The sequence below is a fragment of the Rhineura floridana genome, chromosome 19, assembly GCF_030035675.1.
Source record: "Rhineura floridana isolate rRhiFlo1 chromosome 19, rRhiFlo1.hap2, whole genome shotgun sequence".
Lineage (NCBI taxonomy): Eukaryota > Metazoa > Chordata > Lepidosauria > Squamata > Rhineuridae > Rhineura > Rhineura floridana.
The window spans coordinates 28,206,746-28,231,228 of record NC_084498.1 but is presented as its reverse complement, the minus strand read 5'-3'; the positions used below and the strand labels follow the sequence as shown (position 1 = coordinate 28,231,228).

The following is a 24,483-nucleotide window of genomic DNA, read 5'->3' as shown; positions in this document are numbered from 1 at the left end:
GACCACAAAGACCGCCTAGCAAGCCCCACTGAAAGCAGCCGCATTCTGTGGGGCTAAGAATTGGCCCCAAGGCACAGCAGAAACAAAGACTCTTAATGAGAAACCAGCACAAGAGATAGTCAAGGGGAGACGGTTTTAATAAAAAATATAAAATGTGGACTTCACCATTTATTTATTTTTTTCTTTTTAATCAGTTTTACGGTGCTTGAAAACTGAAATAAAAGCTTATTAAAATGGCAGGGGGGACAGAGCATGGATTAGGGCGAGAGCAAAGGGCAAACATTCAGATATAAAGTTTTGGAAAGATGGGCGCAGGATCAGGCGGAAAGGACCTGTGGGCATTCTCCAGGGCAGCTGTGCAGCAATCCACAAGTGCCTCTCCACCTTGCACCAACACAGAAGGTGTTTCTTTGCTTTTCTTCAAAGGGTGGGCATTTCGTTTAACTGAGAGGCACCCCTCAGATGTCCTGGGTCTAGATACCAAACTGCATGACAAACCTGGCTGCCCTGTCATTAAAAGTTACCGTCTACTTTGGCACAGCTTGGCTGCGAACACAATGGCTGCTAGACTGATACAGGCAACAGGCCACAGCCATGGACTGGCTCACGCGCACACACACCCCGCCCCCAACCAGGAGAACGCCATCAGGCTGTGAAACAGGTTTCCCTTGCACAGATTTGGGATGTGTGCCAGGAGGAAAAAAGGAAACAGTTTTACATTTGGGAGCTGCCTGGAAAGGTTGCCAAGAGGATTCTGACTGTTAGACGTAGCTGTGGGGATCATATGGCCATGGTGCGTATGCGCAGTGGGTTGCTTCTCATCTGAGCACTGAGTTTAAATCCAGATGGTTCTAGGACTGAGCCCCAGTGATTCTTCTCCACTCTCAGTGGGTTTGTCTGTCTGGGGTCAGCTTGGTGGGCTCCCCACACCGTCAACCCCTCCCTAGCTGCAGACTGGGGGTCCCATGGTAGCTACCTCACTGTGCTCCCCTCCTCGCTCATCAAGTTTGCTCCCAACAATATCCTGGGCAACTGTGCTCTGGGTGCAAATTTGGAGCACAGTAACCCACTGCTTGCTTGGGTAGACAGCCACTCCGCCCTGCAGAATGCCAAGGGACTGGGGACAGCAACCAGAGGAAAAGCATATTGCACCATAAAGCTTTCCTAGTCAAGACTGTACACAAACAAAAGCATCTCTCAGCCCCCCACATTACATGGACACCCCTCTCTCACCAGCCCCAGGAAACAGGCCGAGGAGTTCAGCAAAAACATCCCATCGCATGCTTCCTCAGTACTACTAACCCGCTGCCAATTGATATGCTTATTCTCCTGGTCCGTCTGGTCTCAGGCAAAAGGCAGCCGTAGATGCATGGGGCCAGGTAAGACGTTGCAACGCCTCCTCTGCAGAGTCTTCCAAAGCTAAAAAAGTGTCTGTTTCTGTCCATCCGTCCGTGTCCTGGTCATCTTTGGCAGGGAAAATGTCCCTTGGCCCTTCCTTCCCTGCAGGCCTTCTTGGCCCTTTCTAACAGCCCTGGCAAGGACCCCTCCCGTTCCATCATAAGGACCCCAAGCATAAGACCCCCCTCGCACTCCCTCTCCTTTCTTGCTGCATCTAAAGCAGCCAATGGGGAGAGGGAAGATTTCACTCCAGCCGGCTGACATCCTGAGAGGCCTCAGGACACATCAGGGGCGCCTAAGGTTGGAGCCTCCAAGTCAGCACACGAGGTGTGGATTCCAAGCAGCCCTTGGCTAAGCAGCGCCACGTCCCTGGAGGCTTTGGGGAGACCTCCATTTTTGCAGGGGTGGGCGATATGGCCATTCGTTTCCCCATCCAACGCGCTTCTGTTCTGCTGCCAGTCCAAGGCCACTTGTCTCTTCCCCAAATCGCTGTCAGTGTGCAGGCTGTCCAAGTCTCCGCTGCTGTAGAAATTCAGTGCGTACTCGCTAACCCTTAGGCTGGAGTCTTCAGTACCATCCCCGTGAAGAGAACTCCTTCGGCTGGCCGTGGCAGCCTTGAACCGCTCTTTTTTGCCAAGCAGATGCTGCCCAATGATCTTGCGGAAAGTCTGCCGGAATTCCCGGATCCGGTAAGCGTAGATCAGTGGGTTCACCACAGAGTTGGCGTGGGACAAGATGATGGCCAGGTACATCAGCCACAGCGGGGGGCGGCTGCAATCCTTCTGGAAGAGGATGTAGCAGTTGACGGTGTGCATTGGGAGCCAGCAGATGGCAAACAGCCCAACAATGATGGCCAAGGACTTGGCTGCGTGGACTTCCTTCTGCAGGATGGAGCGGGACCGTTCCCCCTGCGTGATTTTGTTCTCCATCTGCTTGAGCTGTCGTCGGGCGGCCATGAAGATCTTCAGATAGATGCAGAACATGAGGAGGAGCGGGGTGAGGACGCAAGCAAAGAAGTTGTAGTAGACCATGTACTCCATGGTAACCACAGACTCAAAGAGGCAGGCCACCATGTCGCTGCTGCAGTTGCTGAGGAAGGGAAAGGAGCTGTTGCGGCAGTTGCTGGCGGAGGGGGAGGCGGCGGCGGCGGGCCTGTGCCAGCCCAGCATGGGGGTCAGGCCAATAATGAAGGATAAGATCCAGCAGAGGCCAATGATGCCTTTAGCTCGCGAACCGGTCACCAAAGCATTGTACCTGGAAGTTGAGCAAAGGGTAGTCAAGGCATGAAATCTGAGTTCCAAAACAGGGTAATCTTTTACAGCCTAAAACGGACAATTCAAGGAAAACTGCTGAGTCCTCCTTCCTCATGTATCGTCAGGGAAAAAACAATGCACTGTCAAGTTCTCTAAGAAATATTCTTCCGAATAAATCGTGGCTTGTACCTTTTTAGATGCTTCGTCTTTTTCTTGCGCCTGACTCCAAAAAATAAGCATAAAAATAGTTGCCTGGTACGTCTAAGGACGCGCAACGGCACTGATGTTGCCCCTCAGTTCACTGAGTGAATTCAAAGGACTTACAGACCAACCCTCCTCCTGTGAAGCATCCAAAAAATAATGAAACAATTTTGTAAGAAAATCTTAAAGCAGCCTTCCCAAATCTGGTGCCCTCCAGATGTGCTGCAGTACAATCCCCATCAGCCCCAGCATCACACAGCTGGGACTTATGGGGTGGCTTTTCTTGCTTCACCCTTGGGCCACCCTCAGGGGGTGCATCACGTGCCATCCGTGAGTGTGGCCACCCCACACCCGTACGCACACTCTGACATGTACGTCCACAACAGCAGACAGCACCTCCCCAGCTGATCTGTGGAGATAAGCGGAAGAGGAGGTTTAGTGGCCCATCTCTGCTGATCAATGGGTCCATCGGGTGACTGGGGAGGGGGCAATCTGCATCCCCACCAGAGTGCTGGGCTCTGCTCACCCCACAGCTGTGTCTCATTTGGTTTCTTTTTGCTGCCACTGCCAAAATTGTTGGGGCAAGAAAAAAAAATTGCTTGGGAGGGGTCACATCTGATCCCTGAACTGTGGGGTTAGGCACCCTTGCTACAGAGAGCTCCTTTTGACTCAGCAGATAGGCTCTTTGTGAACATTCTGTGACATCACTGTAGCTGAGCCAATGGCCAGAAGGAGGGAATTTTGCACATGAGAGGGCCGGGATGGAGTATGAAGCAATTTGCCAGCGTCACCCAGCAAATACAGAAGCCACACGGAGAGAGTCTGTGGGTTGTGCCAAAATCAGTGGGAAGAAGCTGCAAGGCTTCACAACTTCCCTGAGCTGGGATATTGTTGATAACAATAGGAGTATTAATAAACAAAGTAGTTACTCCCCCCCCCCAACAGCTCCCAACAGGGACTTGCAAAAGGCCATTCAGCAACGTTTCCAGAGTAGATCCCCATCTTTAGGGGCTTTGGACCCAGCCACTCGCTGTGCGGCTGATCAGCTACTGTCTCTTTTGCATAAGGAGCGGAAGGGGTGTGTGGAGGGGGGCCTCCCTCCCTCCTCTGCCTGCTCCGTGCAGCACCACATGCAGGCTGGCTGGCCGGCTGGCCCTTGTCTGTGGGGCTTCCGGGCTCCCGGTCCTCTCCGCCCCTCCTTCCTTCCTCAGGCTACATTCCTTTCACAAACATTTAATAAAACAACAGTCACTCTCTCTCTCTCCTCCCTCCTCACATCAATGGCTTCTCTCCCAGGGCAAGTTAAAGCCACAGGAGGGGAGGGAAGCTCTTGCGTTAGGTGCTGTCTTGACATTACTGCTGCTGCTGCTGCTGCAACATGTTAACGTTTCAAAAGAGAAGGCAGTCTTTGCGTCATCCCTCTTCACAACCACCCTGCAGTATAGGCTGCTCCTCCCCCCCAGCCCACACAGTAAAGGTGGGAAACTTATGCCCAGGGTGGGGTGCTTCACCAAGATGGCATCACCCGGACACAGAGCACACCACGATGCTTGACGCCAAAGAGGTCACTGGAGGGAACCGGCCAGGAAGAGGGGCTCTCCTTCATCCCAAGATGAACTCTGGGGTTCCTCCTCTGCAGTGCGGCGAGGAGGAGGAGGAGGAGGAGGCAGCCTCACCTAGGCAACGGGCTTCCCTGGGACACTTTTGGACCTGGGAGAGAAAAGAACCATCAGCCCCCAAGAACTGCTAGGGACAACAGCTTTTTTTGGGGGGGGGAGTAAAACAATGAAAGGGGGAAGCAGGTTAGTTTCTCACCCCCCCCTCCAAAAAGAGTAGCGCCTGTGCATTTTGCCTCACAACTCAGGTTCTACAAATGCAGGATCGTAACTCTTGTTTCAGAATGAAAGCTGGGGGTTTGAGGATGTTTCATCCTGCAGGTGGCTGGGGGGGGGTTGTCTGCAGATGTCTATGGCCAGGAAGCTCCAGCTCAGCCCCAGGCTGAGAGCAACTCAACAGCTGCCTTGTTGGGCAAAGAGGCAACGGGTCTGTTGCTACCAGTGGGCAGGTTTTGCCACCTGATTGACTGGGGATTATCTGTAAAAGGTGTTGAATAAGGGATGACTGTATGCATGTGAGAGACCCAGTGTGGCACAGTGGTTAGAGTGTTGGACTATGACCTGGGAGACCCGGGTTCGAATCCCCACACAGCCATGAAGCTCACTGGGCGACCTTGGGCCAGTCACTGCCTCTCAGCCTCAGAGGAAGGCAACGGCAAACCACCTCTGAATACCCCTTACCATGAAATCCCTATTCAGAGGGTCGCCGTAAGTTGGGATCGACTTGAAGGCAGTCCATTTCCATTTTTCATATGCATGTGAGCCACGCAGACCAGACCCTGCTGTCTCCTAGGAGGGGGTGCACTTCCACCCTCATTAAAAAGGTCACCTCCTCCTCCTACACACACACACCTGGGCCGTATTTCTCTAACAGTGAAGGATTCAGATGTGAGAAGAACCGCAAGAGCCCTTCCTTGTTCATTGACCACAAAAAGATATTTTGGGAGGGGACAATTTGGGGCAGAGAAGCGGCAGTGTGCGCGTGTACACACAAACACGCACAACCCTTTCTTCACCATCGTTCATGGTGGTTGGCATTTTATTTAGGACTGTCACCCAATTAAAGTTTTATTGATTAAATCTGCATAGATTTGCCCATTAATAAATTAATGGGTTCTGGAGGGAACATACACATTTTTTTAAAAAAAGATGGTGCATATGTCTGTCATCGGAGGTGCTGGTGGAGGAAGAGGCAGCCCCTTCCTGTGTGTGTAAGAAACCCACATTTTGTGCAAGAACTTGTACTAAAATTAACATTTTTTAAAATGCTGAGCCATTAATCTGACCCATATATTTATTTATTGTACTTAATCAAGAGGCTTGTAACCATTAAGTAACCATTAAATCTAACGGATAAATCAACAGCCCACATTTTATCTTCAGAACAAGCCTTGAGGTAGGCTACAGACACACCACTGAAAGCACATCCTCTCCTGCCAAATAAGCCGGAGAACTGTAATTTATCCCTCCCAGAACTACAATTCCCCTTTAACAAACCAGTTCCTAGGATTCTTTTTTTTTGGGGGGGGGTGCTTTAATGGCATCCTGAGGGGGCACAGGTCTCCCAAGTGAGGTTCATGGTTAACGCCCCAGCCAGGCCATCCCATTGGCTTTTGTGCCAAACGTCCCGCTAAGACTCCCTGCTCCCAGCAGGGTCTGTATGGGTTAACTTATCTCTTCAGAACAAGATGGTCAAACTGAGCACCTCTGGGTATATTTGATGTCCTAATTATTTTGAACACAGAAATCAAAAATTGTTTGTTGCAGGATTTGGACTTACCTGCATCCTAGAAGTTGGCAATAAATGGTTTCTAGTCTCTTGCTCTAAGCCCCAAATCCACTTGTTTTGGACTACAACTCCCATCACTCCCAGCATACAGCTGTGCTGGCTGGGGCTGATGGGAGCTGTAGTCTAAACAGCTGGAGGGCACCAAGTTGGCAAAGGCGCCCTCACAGCTTAAGTTCAGATGTGCTAGTTGCTTATAGCAGGACTGTTGGCAATCACTGGACCACATACCTCAAGTGGTTCACTGAGCCTCTGCTTGTTACCTGAGCAAAAGGCTCAATTGGGAATCAGGAGATAAGGTGGGCATCCTACCAGGGCTGCAGATGAACTGTTTGGTCCAATAATGCATGGCTTCTTTGCAGAGGAAGCTGGTCTAGCACAGTGGAGAGGACAGCCTGGCTGGGAGTCCAGAGTCTGTGAGTTCCAATCCCCGCTCGTGTCTCCTGGGTGTCAAGGGCCAACTAAAGATCACCCCCACAGCGAGTGGTTCAGGGGTGACGTGCCCTGCCACCTGTGCAGCCATGGGCAAGCGGCATAGTCCCAAGGAGCCCAGTTGCCCCCAAGCTGGCAGTTGCAGACAAGGAAGGGGCTGGCTTGTGCAGCTGTGGCAAGCTGAGCAGGCCCTGGCCAGCTGGGGAGGACTAGCCCCAGAAGGAGGCAATGGGAAACCCCCTCTGAATACCGCTTACCATGAAATCCTTATTCATAGGGTGCCATCAGTCGGGATTGACTTGAAGGCAGTCCATTTCCATTTTTTCTTTGCAGAGAAACCAAGATGGCACAGGACTAAAGGATGCCTTAATTTTCTATCCGGAGAGCACTTAAGAAATAAGTAGCTGTTAGCTGTTCCCAGCAACCAGAGGCAGGAGTAGGACTAGATCCCCTCCTCCCTACCCAGGGCCTGGATGCCGCTCCCTCCAAGCAAGCCTAATTGGTTGAATGAATGGATGAATGGATGGTGTATGCACACACCTCATGGGAACTCCTTCCGCTGCCTGAGCCCAGAGTCTCCCACACCCTTGTTGCATTTCTGGGGGTTTTATATGATGAGCTGGAAACGAAACTGGAGGCTGAACCTTAGCAGGCCAGTTTCTCACCTGCCTCGTCAGTTGCAGAGAGGGTGGCTTTGACTGCCCCTCCACTGCACCTGCAGTTTAAGAAGCTCACCTGAGGCTTCTCCTGAAAAGCGAGGAGAGTCAACCAATCAAAGAGAAAGATGCAGTTCTGCCCCTTCCCTTTCCCCTGCACTTCGCTGCTGCTTGTCAGGCTCAGAGGACGGGAAATCCACTTGAGCTCTTAACTGTGTATTTAAGAATCACAGTGTGGGGGAGGACGAGATCAGCTGAAGACACTCAGAAAACTCTAACAGAAGACCAAGAACAGGCCAGGTCTTTGTGGAGCCGAGTTCTGAGGCTGCCCAGCTGTTATCCCACGGCTGCAGAGAGCTGTTTCGTGCCATTACAAATAGGCCCCCTGGCTGATTGCGCCTCTCAAGGGACTCATATCTAAGCGAGCAAGGAGGGTTGTTGGGAAAAATTAAATTATTGAACAAGGACCTTCCACTGACACGCACAGGGCGGCCGGGGAGGGAGAGAACTCCAACTAGGGATTTGGTTCTGCAGATTCTTCTTTTATATTCCAACATCACCCAGTGGCTTTTTAAACTCTTGCAACAGTGCCGTTTTTGTAAGACGGTATTCAATCTGTACTTTGGATTTTCCGGTAGCAAATACATTCTGCTTCTCATAGTCCTGGAGAGGGAAAACAAGCTAACTACTGAAGCCCCACTCTTGAGTCCCCAACAATCTTAGCCAGGCAATGGCCCCTTCAGTTCCTAACAGGGGTGGTGGAGGTGAAATCCATTGCACAGTGGAAGAGGATGCTGTGCATGCAAAAGGGGTCAGTGCAGAGCCTGCTAAGACAGAGAGACGTGCCCGGGTCTGTTTATGGCTGCTTCACAGTGGTTCTAAGTCAGCCTTCCCCAACCAGGTGACCTCCAGATGTTTTGGACTACAACTCCCATCAGTAGGGCTGGCGCCAGAGGACGGCCAGGTTGGGCCCTAGCGAAGGGCCCCCACAGCCCAGAGGGGCCCCTGAAGGGCCTCTCCTTAGGGTGGGAGAATGGGGCTCCCATTCTGTGATCAATGGCAGCATCGGGTCTTGCAACCTGACCCTGTCATGGATCATGAAGAGGGAGCTCCCAGGCACACAGCCCCAATACAAACAGCACGGGCTTCAATAAGCCTGCATGCCTGCCCCACCTATCTCTCCCGTGAGTGTGAATGCCATGTGCGCTGTGCACGCATGCCGGCCATCACCCAAGATGGCAGGAGGAGCTTTCTTAAGGGTCTGCCGGCGTGCACATCATTCACATGACATGAGAGGTAGGTGGGGGAGCACACGTGGGCTTATTAGCCTCACACCACCTGTATGGGGGGTTGGGCTACGGTGCCAAGACCCAAAGGCCCAGTCATGCCTGGCACCAGCCCTGCTCCTCAGCTCCAGCCAGTCAGAGGATGTTACGGCTGATGGGAGTTGGGCTTCAAAACATCTGGAGGGTGCCTGGCTGGCAAAGGCTGGCGGAACCTTTCGGCCTCTCCTTGTGAAAACAAAAGTCACCCTCCTCGTTTTGCTTGACTAGGGCCTATCTGCACTCCCCTTCAGCACATCCGTGGGCTCTGGCAGAGGAAGGCTGAGAGGCCACAACACATTTGTTCGACTTTCTGGTACCACAGGTTGGCGCCTGGCTTTGCCACCAAAGACCGCCTCGGTTCTCCTCTGTAATTTCCTGCATTCCTTTCAAACCAGGAGGTGCCAAGAGCTGCTGCCAGGGCCCTTCTGCATGCACAGCAGAGCTCCTGCCCACCCCCTCCCTGCATGAAGCCAGCTGGGGAGGAAACAATCCCCACTGCTGACAGAGAGGCAGGCCAGTGCCTCACACCCCAGGATGCATTTGGCAGGGCCTGGAGACTCGTGGCCCTTCCCACATTGTTGCCGCCCATCATCACCATCATCTGTGCATGTACCTGAGAGGCATCCGGATAGCGATAATCCGATCAATGGCGATTGCCAGGAGGCTGAAGATGGAGCTCTGTGTCAAGACCAGAACAAAGCAGGCAATGAAGAGGCAGCCGTAGAAGATGGCGCAGAACCCGGTGCTGATGGTGATGGCAAAGGGGATGGCCAGCACCCCCACGGCAATGTCCGCCACCGCCAGCGACACCACGAAGTAGTTGGTGACGTTCTGGAGGTTGCTGTTCAGGCAGACGGCCCAACAAACCAGGACATTCCCCAAGATGGCCAACACCGCAATGACCAGCTCCAAGACGATGTAGACCACGTCTGCGAGGAAGTCTTTATGCCCATGTACTAGCATGGTGGGACTGGCGCAAGAGGGTGCCCAGGGATCCTGTGTCCATATCTGCAGCACCACAGGCAGCCGCACACGCAGCTCAAGCGGCCCAGGCTCCGGAAGGGGCTCTCCACTTGCCACCTCACTCGGGCTGATTCAAATCCCCACTGGAGAGCATGCGGGCAAGCTATCAGGAGGCGAGGACTAGCCCAGGCCTCAAAAGACAGGCAAAAGTCTCCAAGAGAGTCAACAGAGAACGCATCCTCCTGTGTGTGGGCAGTTCAACATCTATGTGAAAATTAAATTTCCTGTTGAAATGTGAGGGCTCTCTGGCCTGCTTCCTGCCTCTGTTGCGACACCTTCAGAGTGCAGCTGCTACTCCACCTTGTATTCTAGAGGGGACTGGCAGGTCCCAAGGATACGCTCCGCTCTTGTCACTGTCCTGAAAAAGAGAAAGAGAGATGGTCAGGGAAGGGAGATGCACATTCAAGACATAGTCTCCCTGGTGGAGGCAAAGACACCAACACTGCAGTGTTAAATGAAATTAAACCCTTTTTTAAAAAAGATCTGTTTTTAAAGCTTTTCTTTAAAAATGTTTTTAAAGCTGTTTTGCTTTAATGTATTTTAAGGTCTTTTTATGATGTTTTAAAGTGTTTTTAGCATTTGTGTTTGCCGCCCTGGGCTCCTGCTGGGAGGAAGAGTGGGAAGTAAATCAAATAATAAATAAATAAATAAATCAAATTGTTAAAGTTCATCGTGTCACTCTTTTCTCAAAGGCTTCACAGCTTAAACAGAGTCAGTTCATTTCATACCAAAGCTGAGAAATTGCCAAATGGGCCCACTCCACAGCGGCAACTAAGCGGCCTTTCAGAAAATACTAGACCCCAGATAGTAGTGAGCGTTTAAAAACTGGGCCCTACACCTGCAGATTTGCTCACATTTTACTGCTTTGCATAATTCAGTTCTGGTTCTGCTACTCATGAGGAATGGCTAGACTTTATGCCACATTCCCTAACTACTGGAAATCTTATCCACCCTCACACATCATAAGGGCTAGAAACTTGATTTTGTTAAAAGACAGGCTGAGCTTATCAGGAACTGGGGCTCTGTAGGATTGCTGCACTCCCACGGAATTGCACCACAGCACTCTCGGTGAGTTACTGTAAGCGCCCCAGTTCAGGTCTCATTGCTTTGGAAGTTATTATAAAACTATCCAGAGAACAGATGGTGGAAGGGAGCTCAGATCAGAGGCAAAGGCTCTTTTGGGCTCCCTCTGCAGCATCAATTCCCTCTGGAAAGAAAATTGGCACTTCTAATCCCCCAAACCTCCTCACCTTTCCTTAGCTCAAACCATGCCGGTCCTACACGCCCCTAGGTCTTTCACACACAGCCCCCATATTCTTCCAGAGAGCACATTCCTGTCCTAGACAGCCCCCAAGCATTTTATCTCCACTGTTGTTTTATTAATATTGCTCCCTTAACCTTGTTTGTCAATTATTGTTTTATCAATGCTGTTTTGTTAATCTTGTTATTGATAAAGTAACAGCGCTGGTGTGTTTAAACTTTTCTGTGTGTTTTCTAAGCCGCCACTGTTGGTTATATGACTGTGGGTGGTTGTTGTTTTAGTTTAACAAGAAGCATGCAAATGGAGACCACAGATGTGTCCGGACAGCCAGCACTCCCCTTGCAGTGGTGGCCAGTCTTGGTACAAGAGCACACACACACATGCTTTCTGTCTCGCCCCTCTTTGCCCCCAATTTGGGCCAGCTGGGGTCCTTTCTTCAGTTTCTGGGGTGGTGCCAAGTGAGGAGCTCCCTTAATCCTGGATGCTTCGCTCTCAACAACTATCGTCACTTCCAAACGACCAGATTATTGAGCCCTCATCGCGATTTGGTTGCAGGGAGGTTGGATGACGCTGCGTCAAAGCGAGTGTCATCCCCTCGCTTTCCAGGGCATATTGTCATGCCATGTTCCTCATTGCAAAAAGTCTGTTCTTTGGGGGAAGTGAGTTTGTTGCATAAGAGCTCCAAGTCAGCTCTTGAATTTGACAGTCTGTGACTGAAGTCCCCCAGAAAATACCAACAGCCTATATTTTATGTTATTATATATTTTAATATTTTGCAAGTTGCTTTGAGACTCGTTTGCAATAAGTGACAAATAAATCATCATTATCTCGCCCAGTGAGCCTTATCCTGGCTTTGCTACAGGCAGGCTGGGCTGGGTTGTCTTGAGACAGAAACAGCAAAGAGGGAAGGAAAAGGCAGAGAAAACAAGATTACCTTGTGATGACCTTCGGATCTCAGCAAGAGAAACCAAAGAGAGCCTCCAAATTAGGTTAACAGGCCCAATGCTTCATTCCTCTTGGAGAAGGGAGAAGAGCCCACAATCCATCTGCTTTTTTGGCAACAGCCAGGACTGGCCACGGCACAGGCATCACTGTCTCCCGATCCTGTTTACATATGGAAAATCAGGCAGAAGATGTAAAAAATAGCAAGAGTATGTCTGGGGGGGACTGGGGTTCAGTTGGATCTCCTCATATATAGAAACAGAAATACATATAATTAGTGAGTATTGTAGGTTGTCTTCACTTGTTGTTTTTAATGTCTGTTTTTGTAAGTCGCTTTGAGTTCACCATTCTGGAAAATAAAGCTACTAATAAATATAATAGATAATACCAAAAATCATCCGACTCAACAGCTTCCACTTTTTAGTGTAACTGCTAATAGAGAATGCAGACAGAGAGAAGATGCCTGGAACCCACCCACAACGCAGGGAATATAGTGGAGCGACCTCCTGCAGATACCGACTCCCCTTTCAATCCTGCATCTTACACTTATTTTATTACAGAATTGGGCTGATGAAATGTGCATTCATCTTGACAGGAACTTGTATGATTGGTCTGAGTTGCTGCATTTTGCTCTGGTGTTTTTTCTCTCCTTATTACAAAGCTGACATAAAAACTTCTTTTTAAAAGAGTTCATGTGGATATTATTGATTTATTTATTAAATTTATATCCCACCCTTCCTCCCAGGAGGAGCCCAGGGCGGCAAATAAAAACACTAAAAACACTCTAAAACATCTTAAAAACAGACTTTAAAATATATTAAAACAAAACGCATGGATATACAGACATCACATATGTCTAATTTGCATGGTGGGGGCCTCCACTTCCCACACCAGGGGCCAGATACTGCTTAATTAGAACAGAAATTATTTGCCCACTGTATGGTATCTATTTTACTCTTACATTTTTTATATTTTTCAATGTTGTAAGCTGCCTCCAGCCTGTGGAGTGGTGGAATAAACGTTTTTGTAACGTATGTAAATAAATACATGTTTTGGGTTGGATGCAGCTCAGATCAGACCCAATGAAATGAATGAACATGCCTAACTTAGGACGATTAATTTCAATGGTTCTGCTCTGAGCAGGACTCCGCTGAAGGCAACGCAATGTGTCTTCTTTCAGTGCACTTGAAGTGTGGCCGGCCTCCCTTCCTCCTTCCCAAGAGATGGTAGATGCATTTTTAAATGAGCATTTTGACCTTGCATCCATGACTGAAGAACCAGCTGGGGGGCCACAGGAAGCCACAGGCTTCATTCCCATCATATCTATGAGTTCAAAGCATAAAAATAAAAAGCAGGCATCTGCCCTGCCAACATTACAGTAAGTAGGACAGAACGACACAGTGGAGGATTGTACTGTGTGGTGGCCATCAAAGTGGTGTGTTGGCTTAGTTAAGGGCATGACGTGCACTCTGGTGCCTGCTCCAATTGGGGCCTGATGTTTCCCACACTGTGGGCGGGCAGACGCCGTGAGCATCATACAGGGCCCAAAACGGCTAGAATTAGTATCTCTTCTCAAGCTGTCTTAATGCAATTAATTCTTTCATGTTACCCTTGGGTATGTTCTTGCCTTATTCTCATTACTAGCATATATTTCCTGTGCCTCTTGCAAACCTGTCGTGGCTCCCCTGACCATTTTTCATCGCTCAGAAGAACAGGCTGTTCCACTGCAGCTTGGCCCCTGACAACAACATTGTCTTCTAACAACTCAATAAAGCAGCTGGCAACAGGACACTCCCCTGAAAACTGTCTGGAGGGGAAGGTGCTTGTGCCAGAAACCTCCTCTGCCTTACAAGGCCGGTGGAGGTGTGCGGGGACCGGGCTATCGATGGCTGATTCTGCCCCTGCACTCCAGCTCCTGGGAAGACGCTTGCTGTGGGGCTATCCACTGGGGCCTCCTGATGGCCACCATGAGGACAGGAGGCTGGGCCCCTGAGGCGTGATCCTGCTGCTGGGCTCTTCTGAGGTTCGTACGTGCAGCTCCTCTGGAGCAAATACTCAGATGTTACGGGGGGCTTCCTCCCACCACTCCTCTTTCACGCCATTTCCCTTTCCGTGCATCCTCTCGGCAACGGATGGGCTTCAAGCATCACCCAGCCCACCACAGAGTCACATTTACCGCAGCCTCCACCTCACCACAGCCCCGTTTAGCCTCCAGAGACCGAGGAGGAGAGCAGGCAGGTGGTGGGACCCAGGTGGCCACTCAGCAGGCGGACGCTGAAGTCTGGCTACCTTGCAAAAGCACCTCTCAGCCCACCCTCCTGCCTGCCATCCTTGACACAGAGAGTAAGGGGTGAACGTGGGACCGATTCAAGTGCTGGGGGGAAGATGGTCTCCTCTGCCAAACCTCACTTTGGGGAGCCTCACGGGGCATTGTGAAGATGAGGTAAAAACCACACACACCACAAAAAAGAGATTTTCCGCACGGGGAAGGGGGAGTAAATAGCCTTGTCAGTCTGTCCCAGCAAACAACAACAACAAAAATCCCCATTTATTATGGCAGAATCAGCTTCTGTGGGTTCAAGCCCACTTTGTCAGATGCATGAAGTGAAAGGAATGTAAATTATAAAGGGGCAGTTGAACCCTAATGAATACTGTCAGTTATGACAGCTTAAAATGTTTGTCAAATAGGCTTCATCTCCATTTGATTCCCACATAAGACGGTTGCCCCTAAGTCCCTGATTTCACTTTGACGGGTCACGGGTTCAAAGCAGGCTGGTTTAAGTCTACTTGCAGCAGACAGAAAGCGCCTCTGGTCCGAGTGTGTCAGGCACAGTGAAGCAAGGCTTGAGCCTTTAACCGTCCCGAATGTGGTGCATTGCCCTGGAAAGGAACTTGGTCTGGGCCTCTCAGGGCTGGGAGGGAGGCCTCAGAGCTGTCCCTCTCCCCTTCCAAATGCATGGTCCTGCTCTGGCGGACGGGCCATCATAGCCCCGTCAGAGCCATCTGCTTTGCATGGCTCAGTCCTCTGGTAGAGAACCCTGCCTGAAACCCTGGGCAGCTGCTGCCAGTCAGTGCAGACCATAGGGCGCTAGAAGACCAACGGTCTGACTCAGCTCCCCATGTTCCTGCCCAATGGAAGGACAGCGCTGGGGGCGAGAATTAGAGGGAGGCTGGGAGGTGGCAGATGCAGCCCCCTTATGAACGTTTAAGCGAGTATTGATTGATACTGCTATTGACATAATCACATTAACAGCAGTCATTGAAGCAGAACATAAATCGTCCTGTTTCCTCTACCATTGGCTGCATTTCTAATTCGTCTTAGATGCCCGCCTGTTTCCAGTAATAGGAGGAAATTAAAAATTAATAACAGACCATTTCCCTTGCGGGTCTTCCTTCACTAAGGAAGGTTGCTAACGGGAAGAGAGTGCCACCGTCAGCCTCTCCCCACCCCAAAATATCCCCTTCCCAAACATGCTTCCTGAAAACAGGCCAGAGGGACGGACGCTCCTCTGCCCAAGCCCCATGGAAATTAAGTAGGGCCCATTTCCACAGGGCTTGTGCAGGACAACTGCCCTCTGGATTGTGCCCTGTTTGGAACAATGTGGCTCTTTGGGGTGGGAAGGGAACCACACTTCAGGACTCCCCAGATATCCTGCTGTGCCCTTGCAAAAGCACTCCACACAAACAGGGCTCCTACTGGGAGAAAGGGTGGGATATAAATCAAACAAATAAATAAATACATAATCGTTATGGTTTGCAGACAACTGCATCATATGGCTTTGCTGTCCCACAAGGCGAGCATGCAAATGAGCCATCACTCACTTCCGGTTTGGAAAGCAAAGTCTTGGGACACACCTGCGCACATTTCCACCACCCACACGGACAGACCAGACGCACCCTTCTCCATCTGCCATCCAGGCAATCAAGAGGAATCCAGCCAGGCCGAAGCACTCGAGGAGGGGCGGAGCAAGACTGGGGAGGGTCATGGCCTGGCAAGAGTCCTAAGGGTTAACAGGCCTGCATTCAGGGCCTAGGCCGCCGCCTCCCCTCCCCTAGGATGGGGCCACAGTCTTGTTTGCCAGAATCGTCTCCTGCAACTGGGAGGGAGATTCTTACGATTTCAGATTTCTGAATGAGGGTTCTGATGCCTGCAGGTCTGTTGCAGCTCATGCTTCTCTGCCAATTCCTTTTAGCAGGCTGTGGGGATTTGTGCAGGCTGATTTTTGGCAAGAATCCCCACTCAAATTAACACAGAGCAGCCATGTGCTGAAATTAACCCTCACCGCAGCCCTGACACCTCAAGAAACAGACACTGACAAGGGGTTGATGATGACCCACAAATTAACCACCACCTGCCTAGGTCATTGGTTACATTGTCGTATGGCTCTAACATTTAGGAAGCTTTTCCTGATGTTCGGTCGAAATCTGGCTTAAATTTCATTCTGTGGTTTTCAGCCCAATGCTCCAGCCTATCAAGATCCCTTGGAATTTCCCCCTGTCTTCTAAGGTATTAGCTATCCCTCCCAATTTCATATCATCTGCAAATTTGATAAGCATTCTTCGCTGGATTTTTAGGCTGAGCTGGTTTCTGTACACGCTCACGGCGAGTGTGCCAGTGAGCCATCAGTCACTTCCAGCTTGGAAGGCAGAGTCTTGAGACACACCTTCACATGCTTCCGACAGAGACACTCTTCTTGCGTGCCAATGCAGGAGATGAGGAGGGTCCCGCCCCCATGGGCCTTCCTACGGCTGGTGGGATTCTCTCAGCAGCAGTGAACACGTCCCGCCGGGAGGCAGAGGGGCATCACTCACTCCTCAAGGGCTGGACACCTGAAAGGCAAACTTTCCCACCAGTCTTCTTCAGACTTTTAAGATGCATGGGCTTCTCGGAGAGGGCATTAAAATGTGTCCGGAAATTAGGTTACAGGAGAGGATTTCTTTCTTTGGGGTAACACCCCCCCACACAAAAAGCTCCTTGGGAGCAGCAGGGTCCACTGCTCATGAAGCACAACCAGTTCTTGAAATCTGCTGCTTTTGCTGGGACCAAATGGCTTCCTCCTCCTCACTGACACCAAGAAGGAATGTGCTCCAAAGTACCCCTATGGAGCAACCCTTATGACAGTTGATGGCCTTTCAGAGATGGGAAAGCGCAGCAGCAGCAGCACAGGAAACATTTGCGTGACAATCCTGCATTGGCCAGGGAATAAACTCCATGAAGAGAAGTGGGGCTTACTTCTGAGTAAACAGGCTGCACGTGCCTCTTACTTGCACTATGGCATCTCAGCTACAATTTAGGCAGTTGCTAGTTGAGGCTGTCTGTAAAGAGCTTTTACTTCTATTATTTTTTAAATGTTCTTTTAATTGCCTTTTCACCTTAAGCCTTCTGAAGGGCCACTGGAATTCCTTCAGCAAAACCAGAACTCTGGCAAGTTTCTCCCGCCCCTCCGTCTGGTGAGCTGAAAACTTCTAAAAGTGCACTGCCTTCCAGTTGATTCCGACTTATGGCAACCCCGTGAACAGAGTTTTCATGAGGCTGAGAGGCAGCGACTGGCCCAAGGTCAGCCAGTGAGCTTCATGGCTATGTGGGGATTCAAACCCGGGTCTCCCAGGTCATAGTCCAACACCTTAACCACTACACCATGCTGAAAGCTTAATCCACACGAATTGTTCAATGTATTAAGCTTTACGGGAGCAGGGCCTGAGGGCTGGCCCTGAGGCCTCATCCACTCCCCCAAGCAATTCTGCCCCTTTCGCGCAAGACCCCACCCATTTTGGCAGCGGTGGCAAGAAGATGGGGGAAATAAAGCAGCCCCTCCCCACCTAGCCCAGCAGCCTGACAGGGGTTCAAACTGCCCCCTCCCCAGTCATCAGATCGATCATTTGATGAGCAAGGCGGAGGCACTGCCACATACCCCCCCCCCCAGCAGCTGATCTGCTACTTTCCCTTCTGCTGCTTTTAATGCGGGCTTGGGGTGGCAATCCCCAGTGCCAGCACGCAGCCCCCATAGTCAGCCAAGAGAGAATGCAGCCTTTGGGCCAAGGAAGGGGAGCAGCCCCTGTCTGAGGGCTCCAGGCTGGCCCCTGTGCAAGGCCAGCAGCCCCTTTGCATTTTGGCTCATGGGGGCACGGGGGAAGCGGGCAAGCAGGGCCAACACCAGCTTCTCCCCAGAGCCACAGAACGGGGGCAGGGAATCTCTGACAGCCTGAGGGCCACATTATTTCATGTGCAACCTTCTGGTGGCCCCCTGCCAGAGGTGGGCGGGGCCAGAGACAAGAGGGGCGGAGCAACCGATCCAACTCTTACGCTGCGCAAGAGACAACATTCCTCTTCCTGTGCAAGATCCCCCCCCCTCCGGTTTCTACACATGTGCCTCCCGACAAGCAAGAGGCCTTTGTCCATCACACTACAAGGGCACATTCCAGCCAGGCAGGAGCACTCAAGAGGGGGCAAAGCAGGGTGGTGGCAGCGGCGATCCAGAGAGAGAAAGAGTTTTCTCCCCATCCTTCCTATGTAAGAACAGCCACATTTTGTCTGGAATGTGTGGCAGGGAATCTGCTTTCTGTAAGTGACATCCCCAGAAGCTTCACCTGCATAGGATCCGGCTATCTGACATTTCCAGTATAATCTATTTGCCACATTAAAATGGGTTTCTTAATCTTTAGCAAATTATATTAAAATGATAGTTAAGTGCATTGATCTTTTAATGGAGATTCAATCCAAGAGACTCTTCCACAGCCTAATTCAATTACGCAGGCTCATCCCCGCTTCCGGCTGTCTACAGCTGCCTGGTGTAACCTGGCCTAACTTGCACGCTCTCCCAGGAGAGGTGGAGAGCCAAGCACACAAACACGCCTGCAAAAAGAGGCTGAATTTACAAAGCAGCAACTTCTCCTCATTGTTGAGGTTTGTATGAACTGAGAATTCAAGCTTGTAAAGGACAGCAAGTTCAGAAGTAATAGTATCTAGAGCAATTCTGTCTGTTCCTGGAAATAATGTTGTTTAACCAAGAGGATCCCAAACAGCTCTGCCCCATACAAGATTCCATCTGTGGGACCCAGCGGTGTGATGGGACTCTTCATACTCCAGAACAGATTCAGCAACTTTTAGAAAGAGGGGGTGGCTGCGGGTCCTTCAGCGTCATAGAATCATAGAGTTGGAAGAGGCCTGTAAGGCCATCCAGTCCAACCCCCTGCTCAATGCAAGAATCCAACGTAAAGCATGACTGACGAGTGGATGTCCAGCTGCCTCTTGAATGCCTCCAGTGTTGGAGAGCCCATCACCTCCGTAGGTAACTGGCTCCATTGTCATACTGCTGCAACAATTAGGAAGATTTTCCTGAAGTTCATTTAAGATCTGGCTTCCTGTATCTTGAGTCCATTATTCCGCGTCCTGCATTCTGGGACGATCAAGAAGCGATCCTGGCCTTCTTCTGTGTGACAACTTTTCAACGACTTGAAAGGTGCTATCATATCTCTCCTCAGTCTTCTCTTCTCAAGGCTAAACATGCCCAGTTCTTTCAGTCTTTCCTCATAGGGCTTTGTTTCTAGTCCATGATCATCCTTGTTGCACTCCTCTGAACTTGTTCCAGTTTGCCTGCATCCTTCTTAATGTGTGGTGTCCAGAACTGGACACAGTACTCAAGATGAGGTCTAACCAGCGCTGAATAGAGGGGAACTAATACTTCACGCAATTTGGAAACTATACTTCTGTTAATGCAGCCTAAAACAGCATTTGCCTTTTTTGCAGCCACATCACACTGTTGGCTCATATTCAGCTTGTGATCAACAACAATCCCAATATCTTCTTGCACGTAGTATTGCTGAGCTAAGTATCCCCCATCTCATTACTGCATTTGGCTTCCTTTTCCTAGATGTAGAACTTTACAGTTATTCCTGTTAAATTTCATTCTGTTGTTTTCAGTCCAATGCTCCAGCCTATCAAGATCACTTTGAATTTTGTTTCTGTCTTCCAGGATATTAGCTATCACTCCCAATTTTTATATCATCTGCAAATTTGATAGAATGCACCTTCTCATTCAAGTCATTAATCAAATGTTGAAGAGCAATGGGCCCAGGACTGAGCTCTGTGGTACCCCGCTGCTTACCTCCCTCCAGATTGAGAAGGAACCATTGAGAAGCACTCTTTGAGTATGATTCTGTAGCCAACTGTGGATCCACCTGATAGTTGTTCCATTCAGCCCACATTTAGCTAGCTTGCTAATCAGAATATCACAGAGCACTTTGTCAAAAGCTTTGCTGAAGTCGAGATATATTATGCCCACAATATTCCCACAGTCTACCAGGGAAATTACCTGATCAAAAATGAGATAATAGTCTGGCAGGATTTGTTCTTGATAAATCCATGTTGGCTTCTAGTAATCACTGCATTGTTTTCAAGGTGCTTACAAATTGACTGCTTTATAATATGCTCCAGAGTTTTTCCAGGGATTGATGTTAGGCTGACTGTAGTTCCCTGGTTCCTCCTTTTTGCCCTTCTTGAAGATTGGGACAACATTAGCCCTCCTCCAGTCATCCGGCACTTCACCCATCCTCCATGATTTTGCAAAGATAATAGACACTGATTCCGAGAGCTCTTCAGCCAGTTCCTTCAATACTCTAGGATATAGTTTATCAGGCCCTAGATATTTGAACTTGTTCAAAGTGATGAGGTATTCCTTGACCATTTGCCTATCAATCTCAAGCTGCAATCCTGCCCCTTCAACTTCAAATCTCCCAGGAGGGTCATAGACATCTGGAGGGCACCAGGTTGGGGAAAGCAGCACTAGGAGATCATCTTTCGAGGTCCTCAGTCTACCTCAGTCCTACCTGAGGTAGGGAAAGGGGTGACCAGAGAGAGAGGAGTCCTTTTTGGGGAGAGCGCCAGGGCTGTGGAATACCTGTGACAAGAAGGTTCCCTTGTCAGTGCTGACTCAGAAATCTTTCAGGCACATTGTTTCCCAGGCTTTGAAATCATCAACAGAAGTCATTTTCAGCTGCTACTATTTATTTATTTTTAATTTTATTTTCATTGTTTCATTTCCTAAATTTATTAGATGCCCAATAGCCACCATCCCACAGAGAGATGGTGTATGCTACTCTATGAATGTTGTGATGCTGAAGGGTGGGATATAAACAACGGTGCCCATTGGCTGTCTGAGGCTGCCATGTGGCCTGCCCTGCCAGGCAGTTTCTTCTTGGGCTCAGGTGCTGAGCAGGGCTTGGGTCAAGCCAGCCCAAAGGTGCAAGCAGCTGGGAGGGACCAGCCTCCTCCTCTTCCACACACAGTAGGAGGTCAGAAAAGGGCATGTTTCCCAGAAGGACAAGCCCCCAGTCATGCCACGCCTGCCCCCTGTGCAGCTACACCCAGGTGGTACAATGGGTGGGTGGGAGAAAGGGTATGGCTGACAGATGAAGCCCCACCCTCCAGGGGATGCCACACCTTCCCTCCCTCTGAGGCACTGCCAGTTCAGTGCTCAAGGGCTAAGCCAAGAGGCCAGGAATCTTTCGGGTAAATGGGCTGAACACCGAAGAGATGGCAGGGGAGGAAGTGGACTCCTTTCAAATAAAGTGGCAGCCTCAGCTTGATATAGGTTTCCTTGCACACTTGCTCTTACTTGGCAGAATATAAGGCTGGCCACGTCCTCAGCACCATGCAAAGGTAGGCTGTTTACAAAATGGAACCTTCTTTATTTATTGCATCTTCTCTCTCCCCCCCCCAGCCCTTTTGACTACCAGGCTGGTCTGGCTCATCTAGAAAAATTGCCTAGAAAAGTTCAGAGAACAATAAATGCATTAATCTTTGAAGGTGCCACAAGACACTTTGGTTTGGGTCCAGTAAAAGATTTTGTTTTATCCATTCTACGTATCTCCAGCTTCCAAGGACAAGCACAGAACCCTTTGTGCTCTAGATACCTTGTGCTTACTTTTCTACGTCTCCCTGGATGGCTGTTCTACAAACACACACACACACCCCAACCGGCCAGGAAAGGTCTTGTGGGTGGCCTCTGGTCTGCTGAGGTTCAATAAGCTCCCAGCCTGACCCACTCAAAGAGTCTCCCCCAGGATCAGTCCTCCCCCCTGTACTGCCCGCCCCTCCCTCTCCAAGCAGCAAAAACACTGGTGTGCACTAACATTTCAGGAAACTCCTTGTTTCAGGCTAGCAAACACCAAGCCAACTTAAAGCCAACATTGCCAAGAAAATAAAGCTAACCCTGCAAGAGGCAAGTGTGCTGGCTGAGGCACTGTGCAGAAGGAGGATCCCATTTCTGACACCCCCCCAATAAGGAAGTTGAAAGATGAGAAGGACCATCCATGAAAAGGGGGGGGGCGCTGGAGGAAGGATGGGAGGGAGGGAGGAAAGGTGCAGTTTGCTAGGACCACCCAGACTGGAACTCCAGACACTTAATTCAAAGGAATGATTCAGTCTGCCCAACAAATTCAGCTGAACTTTCACTGACTGCCTGAACTCCACCCCACCCTAAAGGATACTTGGGTGCCCCTAGATGCCGACTAGCATACGTGGGACTTCTCAGGTGTAGCAGCCTCTGCAAACCTGACCCTCTTCACCCTAACAAGTCCATCCTGGTCAGGTTTGTCACCGCTATGCCCATTTCGCTGCTGGAGAACAAGGGCCCAGCAACTTGCCACACTAGGAAGGTGCCCTCCTAAACACTGGTCCAGGAAGCTCAATACTGTTTACACTGACTGGCAGGGCCTCTCTCCGAGGGCGGGGGACTTTCTGCAGGCAAAGCAGGTGTTTCGCCACTGAGGCGACAGAGCTGCCCACCCTCTGAGCAGCCCAGGGCCAGGGCACAGAAGGGGCGCCATTGCCCAGTGAGTGCTTGCCTGTGGCGCTGGGATCAGAGGAGCTGCCTCGCCCAGCTCAGAGAATTTGCCCACAGAGCCCAGCACTGCCTGCCCCAACCTGGTGCCCTCCAGACGCTTTGCGGGTGACCCAAACTTCTGGGTGACACTGGGTTGGGGGAAGCCTGGTCTACCGGCTCGTCTGCAGGGTCTCTGCCCAAGATCACCCGCCCACACGCACCTGTTGCTATGCAATCCTTTTCGGCTGGGAGGACTCACCCTGCAGCCTTCTGCAGGCAAATCAGACGCTCCTACTCTGCTCGCCGCCCCCCCTTGCAGGGGATGCTTTTAAAAAGTGGCGTCCCCCCTCCACCCCCAAGTCCCAGGAAGGAACGCCCGCTGGGTCTGCCATGCAGGTCCCTCCTGGACCCGGGAGTCGGGGTCCCAGGAAGCTGCCCGTTGCCGGTCCAAGCCAAGCCCCGCTTTCTTTCTGCCTTCCCCCCGCAGATGTGGGGGACCCAGCCGAGAAGGGAAGCATCTTGGGCCCCGAGAAGCCTTCTCGTGGAAGGCTCCTTGCCTGTCCCGGAGAAACCCCTCGACCCTCGCAGGATATCCAGGCGGGCGCCCGGCAGGCCAGGAGACTGGGGAAACTGAGGCAGGAGTGGGGAAACCAGCTCCCCTCCCCCCGCTGCCTTCACACGACTTTGCTTCTGGGGTCCTCCACCCCCCTCTCCTCCCCGCCCCAATTTAAGGTGGCCGGGTGGGGGGGGGGAGACCGACCTCGTGGTCTTTGCCTCGCGGGGGGGAGGCTGCCCGGCTGCAGAGGGAGGGGGGAGGACCCCACCGCCCAAGCCCCCTCCCCCGTGGTGGTGGCGGCATGAAGAGCCCCCCGAAGTCGCCCGAGGAGCCGCGCGCTCACCTGCCTGCCTGCCCGCCTGCCTCCTCTTCCTCCCGGCTCGCTGCGGAGCGACGACTCCACCCGCCTCGCCTCGCCTCTGTCCTGGGCCGGCCAGCTCGCTCGCTCGCTCCCTCCGCGGAGGCGCCGCCTGCCGGCCACCGGCGGCACCGCACGCAACTCCAGCCCGGCTCGAAGGAGCGCCTCGCCATCGCCCGCGTCCTCGCCGCCCACTCCTCTTGCAAGGCTCCCCTGCAGCCAGCCACGGGCTCGGGGCAGAGGGGCGCCTCGATTGCAGGCTGAGGACCCCCGCCTCAAAGGCCGGGCGGGCGGGCAGGCAGGGCGCCCGCTTTGAATACTCCCCCCCCACGCGCCAGTTAAAGGGGCCCACGAAGATGAGGAGTTTTCGAGTCCCGCACTGCCTGCGCTGCTGGCTTTCTGCTTGAGGGGATTGCCTCACCACGGACTGCCCACCCCTGACCCTGCTGCGAGCGGAGCCCCGTCGCGGCGACAAGGGACCTGAGAGGCGGAGCTAGGCGCAAGCAAGCCCCGGGAGCCTCTGGATTCCGCAGGGTGTAATTAATTGATTGATTTATATCTTAGTAAGAGTTATATACAGCTTTGTTTAAATAAATAAATGAAAAACACCTCTAAACATAAACTTGATATAAAACATTCATTTAAAAAAAGCAATAAAAACAGAGTTTAAGATACTATATAATAAAAGGTCCAAAATATAAATAAAGCCAACATATTTCGTGGTTGGGACTCACCACTTGGCCTTAGACAAGCCACTCCCTCTCGGCCTCAGTTCCGCCTCCTCCACCTGCAGTATGGATGGAGATAGCCACGCACTTACTCTGCAAGGTTGTTGCGAGGATTGCAAGAGAAA

General features: G+C 51.1%; 1 protein-coding gene across 3 annotated transcripts; it reads right to left on the bottom strand.

The window, feature by feature from the left end:
• Window positions 1-119: 119 nt before the first annotated feature.
• ADORA2A (adenosine A2a receptor) lies at window positions 120-24,483 on the bottom strand. Of its 3 annotated transcripts, none has more exons than XM_061602782.1 (4): window positions 24,365-24,483; window positions 11,886-12,055; window positions 9,281-10,048; window positions 120-2,652 (listed from the first exon to the last, which is right to left on the bottom strand). In XM_061602782.1, the coding sequence occupies exons 3-4, from the start codon at window positions 9,628-9,630 to the stop codon at window positions 1,674-1,676; spliced, it is 1,329 nt and encodes a 442-aa protein (XP_061458766.1). In that variant the 5' UTR covers window positions 9,631-10,048; window positions 11,886-12,055; window positions 24,365-24,483; the 3' UTR covers window positions 120-1,673. The 3 variants fall into 3 exon arrangements, with proteins under 3 accessions (XP_061458766.1, XP_061458765.1, XP_061458767.1); XM_061602781.1 differs by lacking the exon at window positions 24,365-24,483 and adding an exon at window positions 23,616-24,085; XM_061602783.1 differs by lacking the exon at window positions 24,365-24,483 and adding an exon at window positions 22,938-22,961.